Below are 14432 nucleotides of genomic sequence, written 5' to 3' on the forward strand. Positions count from 1 at the left end.
TACCACCCCTACCTTGTCACAACACAACTGATTGGCTCAAATGCATTAAGAAGGAAAGAAATTCCCCAAATTAACTTTTAAGAAGGCACACCTGTTACTTGAAATGCATTCCAGGTGACTACCTCATGAAACTGGTTGAGAGAATGCCAAGAGTTTGCAAAGCTGTCAAGGCAAAGGGTGGCTATTTGAAGAATATCAAATATCAAATATATTTTGATTTGTTTAACACTTTTTTTTTGGTTACAACATGATTCCATATGTGTTATTTCATAGTTTTGTTGTCTTCACTATTATACTACAATGTAGAAAATAGAAAAAATTAAGAAAAACCCTTGAATGAGTAGGTGTGTCCAAACTTTTGACTGGTAGTGTATATACAGTATATATAAACTAAAAGTGGCTGTTTTGTCTTGTATTTAATTGTTGACAGCCAGTTTATATTGGAGGATGCGACGCATTTTAAGTAGTGACGCATTTAAGTTGAGATGGAAGTTACTTTCTGTTGGTTGTGAGCAAACTTGTCCAACAAAAATATAGGATATATTTGTTGTCTTAAGGGGGAAGGTGTTTACAGGCTTTGGTTTTTCCATTTATATTTTGAGGTTGGACGTTAGCACGTAGGGCACACCGATTGGTATCACCTCGTTAGTCGGAAGCTGTTTCACCTGTGCTGTCCCAGGTGATATTTAAGAGTGGCTGGCCCAGTGCTCCAGTTGTCTTGAGAGTCGTGGAGGGTTAACACCTTTAGTTGGCTTTCCCTATTTGATTTATAGACAAACAATCCTTTATCTGATCTTCCCTGTTTTCGTTTTGCTCCACCTTTTGGTTTGCTTCCTGTCTTTAAGTTTGGTGTGGGTTTTTTATTTTGTTTACATCTTCTTGGGCAAATTTAGTGGGTGCTCATGGTGGGTATCTTAGGTCCCAGTTTGTATTTATTATGGATCCCCATTAGCTGCTGCCAAGGCAGCAGCTACTCTTTCTGGGGTTCAGCAAAAGTAAGGCAGTTCATACAATTTTAAAAACATTACAATACATTCACAGATTTCACAACACACTGTGTGCCCTCAGGCCCCTACTCCACCACTACCACATATCTACAGTACAAAAATCCATGTGTATGTGTGTGTATAGTGCGTATGTTATTGTGTGTGTATGCATGTGTCTGCGCCTATGTTTGTGTTGCTTCACAGTCCCCGCTGTTCCATAAGGTGTTTTTTTTAATCTGTTTTTTATATCAAATTTTACTACTTGCTTCAGTTACTTAATGTGGAATAGAGGTCCATGTAGTCATGGCTCTATGTAGTACTGTGCGCCTCCCATAGTCTGTTCTGGACTTGGGGACTGTGAAGAGACCTCTGGTGGCATGTCTTGTGGGGTATGCATGGGTGACCGAGCTGTGCGCCAGTAGCTCAAACAGACAGCTCGGTGCACCCAACATGTCAACACCGCTCATAAACACAAGTAGTGATGAAGTCAATCTCTCCTCCACTTTGAACCAGGAGAGATCGACATGCATATTATTAATATTAGCTCTCTGTGTACATCCAAGGGCCAGCCGTGCTGCCCTGTTCTGAGCCAATTGCAATTTTCCGAAGTCCTTTTTTGTGGCACCTGACCACACGACTGAACAGTAGTCCAGGTTTGACAAAACTAGGGCCTGTAGGACCTGCCTTGTTGATAGTGACGTTAAGAAGGTAGAGCAGCGCTTTATTATGGACAGACTTCTCCCCATCTTAGCTACTGTTGTATCAATATGTTTTGACCATGACAGTTTACAATCCAGGGTTACTCCAAGCAGTTTAGTCACCTCAACTTGCTCAATTTCCACATTATTTATTACAAGATTTAGTTGAGGTTTAGGGTTTAGTGAATGATTTGTCCCAAATACAATGCTTTTAGTTTTAGAAATATTTAGGACTAACTTATTCCTTGCCACCCACTCTGAAACTAACTACAGCGCTTTGTTAAGTATTGCAGTCATTTCAGTCGCTGTAGTAGCTGACATAGCGTTGAGTCATCCGCATACATAGACACTCTGGCTTTACACATAGACACTCTGGCTTTACTCAAAGCCAGTGGCATGTCATTAGTAAAGATTGAAAAAAGTAATGGGCCTAGACAGCTGCCCTGGGGAATTCCTGATTCTACCTGGATTATGTTGGAGAGGCTTCCATTAAAGAAGACCCTCTGTGTTCTGTTAGACAGGTAACGTTGTATCCACAATATAGCAGGGGGTGTAAAGCCATAACACATACGTTTTTCCAGCAGCAGACAAAAGCTGCACTGAAGTGTAACAAAACAGCCCCGACAATCTTTTTATCATCAATTCCTCTCAGTCAATCATCAGTCATTTGTGTAAGTGCTGTGCTTGTTGAATGTCCTCCTCTATAAGCATGCTGAAATTTATTTTTATTTTTTTATTTTTACTATAAAATAGTATTGTATCTGGTCGAACACCATTTTTTCCAATAGTTTACTATGGGTTGGTAACAGGCTAATTGGTTGGCTATTTGAGCCAGTAAAGGGGGATTTACTATTTTTAGGTAGCGGAATGACTTTTGCTTCCCTCCAAGCCTGGGGGCACACACATTCTAGTAGGCTTAAATTGAAAATATGGCAAATAGGAGTGGCAATATCGTCCGCTATTATCCTCAGTAATTTTCCATCCAAGTTGTCAGACCCCGGTGGCTTGTCATTGTTGATAGACAACAATTTTTTCACCTCTTCCACACTCACTTTACGGAATTCAAAATTACAATGCTTGTCTTTCATAATTTGGTCAGATATACTTGGATGTGTAGTGTCAGCAATTGTTGCTGGCATGTAATGCCTAAGTTTGCTAATCTTGCCAATGAAAACATCATTAAAGTAGTTGGCAATATCTGTTGGTTTTGTGATGAACTTGCCATCTGATTCAACTAATGATGCCTTTTTCCCCAAGATTTCATTTAAGGTGCTACAAAGCTTTTTACTAGTTGTTGTTGCTAGTCAACTTTCAGTGGACACCCCCATGAGTGTCTTTCAGAGCCCCTCCTAAAACCCTACCTGTTTCATTTTGGTTGTTGTCAGTGACTCTTTGTTAGTTCCCCCTTCAGTTTGAGCGACAATTTTTGGTTTCCTTGCTGGGGAACGTAACACTGTCATGAATGCCCATTAAGCATTACGAAATGGTATCCCACTGGTCATTTCATTTGGGTCAGTTCTTCACAGCACGGCCTAGGGGTTGACTCTGGCCTCTCGGCCAATGAATCCTTGCACAGCAGCAAGCGCTGTTTTCCTTAAGGAGAAGAAAGAAAAGATCAGAGATACAGAGGCCCGTGTACAAAAATAAAAAACACAAAAATCTAAGAACAAGGTCCCCGCCGGATCCTTTCCCCCCCAAAGAAAGCCCTAAAGCCTAAGCTGACGTGGGTTGACCCTTCTGGCCTCTCGGCTTATTTCTTATGTTGAAAGCGTCACAAAAAACTGTGCTCAAGTCCAGCTGGGTTTTCTGTGGAGAGATGAGGGCTTTGTAAAATAAACATGCTGGAGTAAAATATTCACTGCTCTCGCAATGCATAAGGGTCAAGGTTATGGTAACCTGCAGATGACCTCACAGGTCATAGATCCAGCCAAGCGTATAGAATGTTGCCATTTCCATTGATGTTAAGAGGTCAGGTTTGCATCAACTGATACTACTCACATCTTCCTCTCAGTACTCTGTGTCTTTAAAACCATAGTAAGGAGCATTTAGAGGAGTGCATCAGTTTTTTTTCCTCCAGTGACGTTAATCGGTCCCAGTACCCAAAGCTTTTTCCTAGAAGCATTACTCGCCTCACTGTTTGAGTTCTCTCTTAATCACCTCCATTCTCCTCCTGTTCTCCCCCCCACCCCTCTCCCCCCTCCCCTGACTCCAGCAGCCGTTCCTGGAGGTTAAGGTTCTCGAGACGACCAAACGTTCCCGACGTAACCTGGGACTGGACTGTGACGAGCACTCCACCGAGTCCCGCTGCTGCCGCTACCCGCTGACAGTGGACTTTGAGGCCTTCGGCTGGGACTGGATCATCGCTCCCAAGCGCTATAAGGCCAACTACTGCTCGGGCCAGTGTGAATACATGTTCATGCAGAAGTACCCACACACCCACCTGGTACAACACGCCAACCCCAGAGGCTCAGCAGGGCCCTGCTGCACCCCCACCAAGATGTCACCCATCAACATGCTCTATTTCAATGACAAGCAGCAGATCATCCATGGCAAGATCCCTGGCATGGTGGTGGACAGGTGTGGCTGCTCTTAGGCCCAATGGATGTCATGCATACTCATGCACACCCAACTCTGCATTATTTCCACCCAAAACCCTGACTGAGCTCTCCACTGGCACCAGACTTTATCCCCCCTCTCACTCCGCCACAAAACATCCCACTGGACCTCCATTCTCTTAGTTCTTACATGTTTGATTAAAATGAATAAGGTAAAAATGTCATATGAAATGAAGATAGGAGTGAGGCTGAGTGGTAGAAATATATATTGACAATTATGAAGGGGGTGTGTCTGTGGAGCAGCTTGAGAAATGTATGGTAAATTAGACAAAACTATGTTTTAGGTATTTGTTAGTTTTGTGTTTTTTCTTTGAAAAAAAGTTAAAGAAAATGTCTATCAGGTTCTTTGAAAAGATGGTGTCTTTGTTGAGATGTCCTGGATAGTGGATCCAGGCTGATGGAGGGAGACATTCCTAAGCAGTTACAGTATATTATAATTTTTCCACATCTTTACTTCCAAACAAATTCAGTTCTGAGGTGATGGGCTGTTTTATCTGTTCAAAACACTTTATTAGCACATTATACTCCAATGGGATTTGATTCACAACCAAGACATTCATAGACAATGCCAATAGAGGGGGACTTCTTCTAATTATCACTGCTATTGTGCAATGCTTCACTTTTAACCTCCATTACAAAACACATTTCCCACTTACTTTTAGACTAAAAGTTCATGAAATTAATCCAAAATGTTGTTTAAGAAAATAGTCATGTTCTAGAGATTTAGTGTTGAGATCCAAAGCCTAACTCTGTGCCCTCTGTAGATGTAGCTAGCACCCCAGTGTGAAATTCTTGAGAATCCAAGAACCCTTTCACAGTTACTTTGATCTTATTTTACCCGTAATCTTGTAAAACAGAAATAGAATAAAAGGGAGTTATTTCACTACCTTTAAAAGTGAACAGGAAAGGGTTTGTAATACCCTTTCTCCCTATGTTTTACTGCAGAAGCTCACGTAACAGCTCAGATTACCTCAATATCAACCTGTGCACAAAGTTTAGATGAACTAAGACAAACATTATGTCAAAGCAACTATTTTAAAACTTTGTGTGGTCTAGAGTAAGAACACACAATTTAAAAATACAGGTTTTGGCTTGTTAGATCTTTGGATAGCTCATCTTTTAGATAGTTTATATGTAATATACTAAATCCAAGAGCATTTGAAACAATATGGGAATCATGCAAGGGTGCCAGTTTACACTACTGTAATTGTCAGATTATTTTGTAAGGAGTAAGTTCAGAGTGAAAGGGAACGCAACAAGTACCTTGGCAAATGTGGTCCACATGAATATAGCCTACTTATATACTTTTGTCATTTTCACTCTGCACACTGTGCAATTACCATTCCCATTACTATCCTCTCACATTCATTTACACAAACAAACCCAATGAGTAGAGGACCAAATGTATTCTGCCAAGTTGCTATGGTGGGAATGTTATGATGGTTGTGGCAAAGAAGACAACCCTGTGTTGGAAAGAAACTCAAATGCTTGATTGATATAGGCCTTTGTGCTACTAAGTAAAGGGAAGAAGAGCTAGGTTGTGCATCATAAAAATAAGGAAAACATTGATACAGGCGAGAATACAGCCGAAATGCCATTTCTAGTTTAGAGAACATGTTTTGATTGAATATCCTGATGCCCCCAACCCCACCTCAACTGCACCTGTAATATGCAGTAAATATTGGAAGTGCTTGAAAGACTGTACATAAGAAGCTTGAAGTCTGTCTTGTTTCCTGGATGTCAAAGTGAAGATATCCCTTTGTTGTAAACGAAAGCACTACGCTGTTGGAAAAAGGAAGAGCCTTCTGACATAAATAATATATGTATATAATTAAAAAGGGTACAAAAAATCCTTTCTGGGCACTACCTTACCAACAATAAATTTTGCACTATGGGACGTTCATGGCGTGAGGAGTCGTGTTGTTGTTTGTGTTTGTATTTTACCTAATCAAGCACAAGAGCGTTTACAATTGAAAAAAGAACTGTCCAAGCTTCTGGCAATACACTGTGTGGATAAACTAGTCAGCCTCTCACTTCTTTTGTTACCATCACGCTTTCCTGACTTCCTTTTCGTCTGAAGCGGAGGCCTGTCCATATTCTCACGCTCTTCCTACACCCAGAAACCTGGACTGACCAGCGGCCAAAAGGCCTCATCGCCCTCCCGGGGTGATAAGTCGTGTGTAACAAGTGTCTGGACCGATGAACATAGAACGCTTTAAACTGGAAATGCCCCTCCATCAACTTCAATCAATCTGTTATCTCTGACAGACTTGTGTCCTTTTGAATTTGAGCTACTTTTTGTGTTGACTGTCTAACATAGACATGTTTTGCCTTTGTGTGTTTTGAGTGAGCGTGCCCATATTAGAATGGGAAAAAGTATCCAGGGATCGTTAGCCAAAGTAGAGGATGACATGTTGTGTGCTGTAACTTTTGTAACTGCAGGAATATGCTAAACAATTTCAAAGGGAGAAAAAAAATGTGGTATGGGCAGTGGTTGGAAACAATTCAACTGGTCAAGTGTCTATTTATTCAGATCAAATCAATGAATTTCAAAGTATGTCTACCTCACTTTAGCATTGTGAAACCTTGCTTATAAATTTGACAGTTATGTTTTGTCATGAGTTAATGTGCAAACATGTAACCGGAATAGTAAACCCAAAAACGTAGACTAAAGCCACAGGGTCACCTTGATCTCAGATCCAGATTGAGTAATTGACAGCTGAGTTCATAAGAGTGACTGAAGCAAATAGCGAAAGGTAATTTGTGCTGACAAAAGAAAAAATTGCTGTGCCCAGGACCATTGGTTAACTCTGGTTAATGCTGTGGATAAAGTTGCATCTTGACTTTGTATGTATACTGGTATGTACAGTGTCTTCAGAAAGTATTCACACCCCTTGACCTATTCCACATTTTGTTGTTACAGCCTGAATTCAAAATGTATACAACATTTTTTCTCACCCATCTACACACAATACACCATAATGACAAAGTGCAACAAAAAAAGTGACATGTTTAATTCTATTGAAAATGAAATACAGAAATATATAATTTACATAAGTATTCACACCCCTGAGTCAATACAGTTAGAATCATCTTTGGCAGCGATTACAGCTGTGAGTCTTTCTGGATACGTCTAAGAGCTTTGCACACCTAGATTATACAATATTTGCACATTCTTTTTTTAAATTCTTCAAGCTCTGTCAAGTTGGTTGTTGATCATTGCTAGAAAGCCATTTTCAAGTCTTGCCATAGATTTTCAAGCTGATTTAAGTCAAACTAACTAGGCCACTCAGGAACATTCAATGTTGTCTTTGTAAGCAACTCCAGTGTATATTTGGCCTTGTGTTTTAGGTTATTGTCCTGCTGAAAGGTGAATTTGTCTCCCAGTGTCTGTTGGAAAGCAGACAACCAGGTTTTCCTCTAGGATTTTGCATGTGCTTAGCTCTATTCCAATAATTTTTATCCTAAAAAAACTTGCCGATTACAAGCATACCCATAACATGATGGAGCTACTGCCAATGCTTGAAAATATGAAGTGTGGTACTCAGTGATGTGTTGTGTTTTCCCCAAACATAACACTTAGTATTCAGGACATAAAGTGAATTTCTTTGCAACATTTTTAGCAGTTTTACTTTAGTGCCTTATTGCAAACAGGATGCATGTTTTGGAATATTTTTTTATTCTGTACAGGCTTCCTTCTTTTCACTCTTTCATTTAGGTTAGTATTGTGGAGTAACTACAATGTTGTTGATCCATCCTCAGTTTTCCCCTATCACAGCCATTAAACTCTGTTTTAAAGTCATGGTGAAATCCCTGAGCGGTTTCCTTCCTCTCTGGCAACTGAGTTAGGAAGGACGCCTGTATCTTTGTAATGACTGGTTGTATTGATACACCATCCAGTGTAATTAATAACTTCACCATGCTCAAATGGACATTCAATGTCTGGTTTTTTTTCTCCCCCCATCTAACAATAGGTGTCCTTCTTTGCAAGGCATTGGAAAACCTCCCTGGTCTTTGTGGTTGAATCTGTGTTTGAAATTCACTGCTCGACTGAGGGACTTTACAGAGATGAGGTAGTCGTTCAAAAATCATGTTAAACACTTCCAATCAAATCAAATCAAATCACTTATTGTCCATGCAACTTGTGACTTTTTTACTCCTGAACTTATTTAGGCTTGCTATAACAAAGGGGTTGAATACTTATTGACTCAAGACATTTCAGCTTTATTTTAAATTAATTTGTAAAAACGTCTAAACATAATTCCACTTTGACATTATGGGGTATTGTGTGTAGGCCGATGACACAATCTCAATTTAATCAATTTTAAATTCAGGCTGTAACACAACAAAATGTGGAAAAAGTCAAGGGGTGTGAATACTTTCTGAAGGCACTGTATGAGAAAGTGTTTTCATATATATAAATATGAGCAGAAGAAATCTATGTAAATAAATACCCAAATGTTGACATTTTATGATGTTTTGGACAGGTTCTCCGCTTCTAATGTTTTTGCCCACTTTTATTTCTCTTTCATTTGTTCATGTTGTGTAGATAATTCACCCCAATGTTGTAGTTTAATGGTTTTGCATATGAATAACTGTTCCATTGTTATTTTGTTTTTGTTTTCTGTCTTATTTTGTACAATAAATCATTTATTTAGCTTACGAAATTCACGTCTGATTGATTGATTGTAATTTCTCCTTATCTCTGGCTACCACTACCCTTAGCCCACTGCCACACCTTAATTGAAAAGCATTATCCAGCTCTTAACTCATCCACATGCCTGTAATGGCTCACATAAAATGAGCTTAGGAGGTCAGTGACTGCCTGGTGGCGCCCGGAATCTAGGGATGGAGGTGGGATGGGGGGACAGGAAACAGATTAATTCTGAGGCTAATTGGTGGAAGAGAGAGAGGAGGAGAGAAACCAGCCCGAAGAGAAAGGTTTAGTGTTGGGAGGCCATTGTTTGGATTTCGTATGGGATGCAGCATGACCCAATTAATATGTCACCTGATAGGAGGGCCTCTCATCAGCCTAATTTAGGGCAGCAATGGGGGACAAATGAGACTGAAGACGGAGCTCTTTACTGATGCAAATGCACACAGACCACCCACCACAGAGAAGAGAACACAGACACCAGCAATGACATAAACCTTACATGCTCAAACAAAGACCTTACCAAACAAACATTCACACACTCCTCTACCCATAATCACACACACTGACATAATCACAAACTCCCACCTATGCACACACATACACTGTAGCTACATATTCAAGACTCATTTCTGGCCTGTATGGACCACAGTGGCGGTTCATGCCGTTCAAGATTAGGGAGGAATATTTTTTTATGAGCATGGCCTTATTTCTATTACAGCATATTGGATGACTGTCATTCATATTCCATTCACTCAGCTCAATGTAACATCAATAGGTTTAGGCTACTACATGGTACTCCAATTTCCCCTATATAATACCCATCACGAGGTTGCTACAACCTAGCCTATAAATGAAAGTTTGTCGAGAGACAAATTGGAGTAATCAAGGTGAGACAGACATGCAATACCGCCTTGCACACTCTTGCCTGCATCTAGTCGATCTGGGGTGTAATCATTAGTCCAAACAGTTGCAACTAAAACGAGAGTTTCTATTGGACAAATTCAGGTAGGTCTCTCCCAGTTTAATTCTGTTTGCTTCCATTTAAGAAATGTTTTGCAACAGAATCGGCGGAATGAATAAACCCCTGATTACCCGCACACAGTTCACTTTCATAGCAGCCACATACAGCATAATCACTTTGCTAGTTTTATAATTCCTTCTGGTATCTACGCGCTCTCCTCCTCTCACCTTTTCCCTTCACTTGTAGACTTCAGTGCACAAGACGAGCGGCCTGGGACCAGGCGAAAAAACCTGTCCAAGCCAAACCTTCATACCATATTAACGTTATAGTCAACAAACTAGCACCTGCGTTAGTAAACCCACAATCCAATCCATGTGTACAATCACGCAGTACAGTGTACAGCAAGCAGTTTAGCAGTTACACCGGCAGGCCCAGTGCCAATAAATTAATAAAACCAAAAGCTTACCTTGACTTGGAAGAGTTGCAGTGTTGGATAGCCTTAGCCAGCTAGTTAACATAAATAGCATCATCTCTGCTTGAGTCAGGTTGTGGAGTAGGCTAAATTAGCTGCATTAGCTAAGGAGGTGAAAGGTAAATTAAGAAAAATATATAAATTAAATATAGCTAGCTCTCGCTCCGCTGCTTCTCAATTTTTGAAGAAATTGATTTGTTCAAAACTGTTCAACTATTGTCTTTCTCTTTCTTTAAGTCAACTACTCACCACACTTTATGTACTGCAGTGCAAGCTAGCTGTAGCTTATGCTTTCAGTACTAGATTCATTCTCTGATCCTTTTTATTGGATGGACAAGATGTTAGTTCATACTGCAAGAGCTCCGATAGGTAGGAGGATGTCCTCCGGAAGTCATCATAATTACTGTGTAAGTCTATGGAAGGTGGTGAGAACCATGAGCCTCCTAGGTTTTGTCCTTCTCTGATGAGCCCCCACTGATGGACAACTAAAAGCCACAGGGGAACTGTTTTCTGTGCAAAGATAATTTGAGGGAGAGCTCTCAACTTTGTGCTGTTAAAGGACAATCAGATCACCTCAGGTAAGCTACAAGTGAGAGGCATTGGTTAAAGTGCTAAAGTGGCAATTGTTTAGCCACCAACTTGCACATCTACCCCAAATCATCATTAGTCATTTTCATTGGTACCAAAAACATTACAGCTAAATTTGTCACTATACTTTATTGCATAAAATATTAAACCAATCGTGGCTACAAATTATAAAATACCTGTTGAAATGCACTCGAGGGGAAAACAAAAAAATAAATGAATATGTTACAAAATTATCAAGAAAGAGGGTTGGGAAGTTTATGATCGCAGCAATAGCCATAAAGTGAAGGTCCAGGGAAGCACTCAATAGGACTGATTGTTGGACACAGTAATCAGTAACACTTTTGTGTACGGCTCAATAACGGACCAGTGTTCAGAGAGGGAGGTTGGTTTAGGAAAAATCACACTTGTTCACCCATTTCAGGGACGTTTCAACTTCAAGTGATAATTGCCTCCATCCCAAATGACTGTCTCAGGCAATAATCAAGTGTTTGGTTAAATTGTTTAAATATTAAAAATAAGTATTAGTGGTGATAGTAGGTAATGCTGTTGTTATACCATATGGTTTACAATACTTTCAGCTGGAGTTATGTAGTAGTTCGATTTAAATTATACAGTGAAATGTAGTAAAATCATTTTGTCAGAAGTCCAATAAGAGTCACAAAAACGTATTACAGATTTATAAACAGTCTACTAATTATTAACTGTTTATACTGTAAGTAGTCTTTGGACAAGCAGAGACCAATCCATGTTTTGGTTTTGTTTACCTGGCTCCGACAACCAAATGCCAACTAGCATTTCTGTCCCAAAAAATTATGCCAAGTCAATATAGCATGTTTGAAATGCTATGTCTAAATCATCCCAAAGTGTCTGAAATTGATTGTGTAGCACGATGAAGTTACTTTAAGATGATTTGTGCATTTCTCATTATAAAGTTAGCTTAAGTGTGCAACTAGGAATCTAAACTGGCAAACTATTTAAGTAGATATTTAATATAACAATTAATTCCCAACTGAACAGTACCTTAGTGCCTCCACACTTGTTACAGCATGTCCATTGAGTGACAAATGTCACAAACCTGGAGCAGTGGTACCCTACCACCTGGTTCACAGGGGACTATTGCCAGGTTTAGCTATAGGTTGCTTAGCCATTATCCAATTGGACTGAGTCACACCCAAATCCCTACCAGGGCACGTCAGCCGCCAGCCCCCCTTTTTGTGAGAAGACCGAATTTCGGGATCTCTCCTGGTTTGACAAACAGCGCTGTAGATCTGCCACTTTCCATCGCAGACGCTGAAGGCCGACATAGGCAGAAGTGGTGGATTGAGACGCAGCCCATACAAAAATTAAAATATCTCCAGTTTAAACAGATGGATTTTGATAGGGATTTGTTTATTATGTGTCAATCAACCCTTAAGGATTAACCCCTGATAGGAAAGTCTATCCAGACTCTACATGAATTTATTTCCCAACAGCTATAGGACAAGTTTATTCAAGGGTTATTAGGACACTTGTGGGAAATTGGAAAATATATTTAATTTCCAAACTTTTACATACTGTAAATATGTTTTCTTACTAAACAGCAAAGGTTGGTATTTTATCACTTTAAAACAAGTTACAAGTTTAAAAACTACAAAATGAAATTTTTAAAAAAGTAAAAAAAATTGTCAAATTGAATCAATTATTTCCAAATCGTTCTGCTCGTTTCCTCTTCTTTGCCTGAAATGGAGAAAGAACTGAACATGTAAGGAACATTCTACATAAATGTTGTCATGTGTGCCAAATGTATACAGAAGAGCATATACAGAATTCCTTGTAAATTGTGACTCCACAGAATCAGGATTTCTATTTGTGGAATATGCATGTGTAACAATAATAAATAGATCTTTCATAAAATTACTGAATTATTATTTGAATGATGAGTGGTGGTGAGGAAACAGAAACATCACATCAAAGTATCAAATCAGTATGAAGACAACCAGGCCTGATACCTGCAACATTACAACTACAAGCATCATACTTACATATATGATATTTAGTCATTTGATTACTTAGTTATGCATAGTAATTGATAACCATATTGCATGTTAGATAACATAACAGCAGAACTAAGCAAAAATACTGTAACTGCTTGTCATTGCTGGATGACTATATAGGTCATCGACACGCTCCGATATCCTCTGGAATTCATTTGTGTATATTCAAGGAAACATCACAATCATTCAATAACTTTTTTTAAACTATCAAGGTAAAAACTTTGAGAACTGTAAAGGTAGACTCTAGGCTTGTATACCCTTATGAACTATGGAAATAAGGACATTTTCCAAGAATATGGATTTTAGTTCTGTGGAAAGGAAGCCATTATTTACGCTTGTAAATGATGACTCACAATACATTTACCCAACAGACTTGACACATCTATTGACTCAAAATAAGTTCACATCAATTAAATGTTTGACTTTGATTATCTTTGAAACATTGGCAAAATATTGAGGCAATGCCCAATTATACTTCCTTCAGAATTAGGCCATTCTTCGTTCTTTTTCTGTTCTAGAACATTCTAATAGCGACTTACGAAACATTCTAATACCCCCCTCCCCAACACACAACAATGTGAACATTCCGTTCACTTATTTAGAATGTTTCTCACAGCAGTGTTTGATCACTTGAAAGTCAGTTCGACCAGCTCTCTTTTGGCAACAACAGGTCATAGCCCAGGAACATGAAAACAAAATATTTTGTACCTCGCTATCTTCGGCCCCAACTGCAGCAGCAGCGGTGAGAATCCCAAACCTCTCCTTCCTTTTTTTCAGTTTCTCGTCAACTTCAACCTGCAACACAACATCAGACAAGGAGACTTCCAATGGTGTTTTGGAAAAGCAACAAACAAATGACATTACATTGAATAAGGGTGGAGAAAAATACCCCAAAATTCTTGGTGCAAATTATTTTAGATTAAAATGCTGAAAATCTGGTGGCCTTGCGAATAATTTTAAGGTTATGTGAGGACACAGCAAGCTTTTCCTCACACACTGTGTTCTGGTAAGAGATTGAACTAGAACAAACTAGAACAAACTGACAGATTCCAGGTCACTGGTCAAACCTCCAAAAACACAACCCCTGAGGTCGGCTCCATCCCCGTCTACATCCCAGAACCAATGTGAGGAGTGGGAGGGGCTGAGTGGGATGCCCCATACAGCTGCAACAGTGATGGTCCAGCTTTAGGCTGCATCCTGATTCTCCACCCTTCTCACAAAGTGTGCACTTGCACACTCACTGTCATGGATTTAAGAATTTACATCTACGGAATTAAGGAAGTTCATGATCTTTGTTCTGCAACAATACTACACAGCAAATTGGCCAGTGTTACCTAGTGTTGATTTTTAGTGTAACATTTCTAGTGTTGATTCTTGTTAAATTAACACTGTGTAAAATAACCTCAGTGTTGGTGTTAATAA

The 14432-nt window shown here is 39.5% G+C and overlaps 2 protein-coding genes across 8 annotated transcripts in view; one reads left to right on the top strand and one right to left on the bottom strand.

Annotated features, from left to right (window-relative positions):
- Nucleotides 1-7231, top strand: part of LOC121577827 (growth/differentiation factor 11-like) — a 51766-nt gene extending 44535 nt beyond the window's left edge. The window contains exon 3 of one of the 2 annotated variants that reach the window (XM_041891746.2): nt 3897-7231. In XM_041891746.2, the coding sequence (XP_041747680.2) occupies nt 3897-4277 (381 nt within the window). In that variant the 3' untranslated portion in view covers nt 4278-7231. The remainder of the gene's footprint in view (nt 1-3896) is intronic. The other variant, XM_045212280.1, reaches the window with a different exon arrangement.
- Nucleotides 7232-12347: 5116 nt separating this feature from the next.
- Nucleotides 12348-14432, bottom strand: part of LOC121577828 (SAP domain-containing ribonucleoprotein) — a 56699-nt gene continuing 54614 nt past the window's right edge. For all 6 annotated transcript variants that reach the window (XM_041891750.2, XM_041891752.2, XM_041891751.2 and 3 more), the window contains exons 10-11: nt 13719-13805; nt 12348-12693 (exon numbers count right to left, since the gene is read on the bottom strand). In XM_041891750.2, coding sequence (XP_041747684.1) covers nt 12652-12693; nt 13719-13805 — 129 coding nt within the window. In that variant the 3' untranslated portion in view covers nt 12348-12651. The remainder of the gene's footprint in view (nt 12694-13718; nt 13806-14432) is intronic.

The sequence above is a fragment of the Coregonus clupeaformis genome, unplaced genomic scaffold (assembly GCF_020615455.1).
Source record: "Coregonus clupeaformis isolate EN_2021a unplaced genomic scaffold, ASM2061545v1 scaf0005, whole genome shotgun sequence".
Classification (NCBI taxonomy): Eukaryota; Metazoa; Chordata; class Actinopteri; order Salmoniformes; family Salmonidae; genus Coregonus; species Coregonus clupeaformis.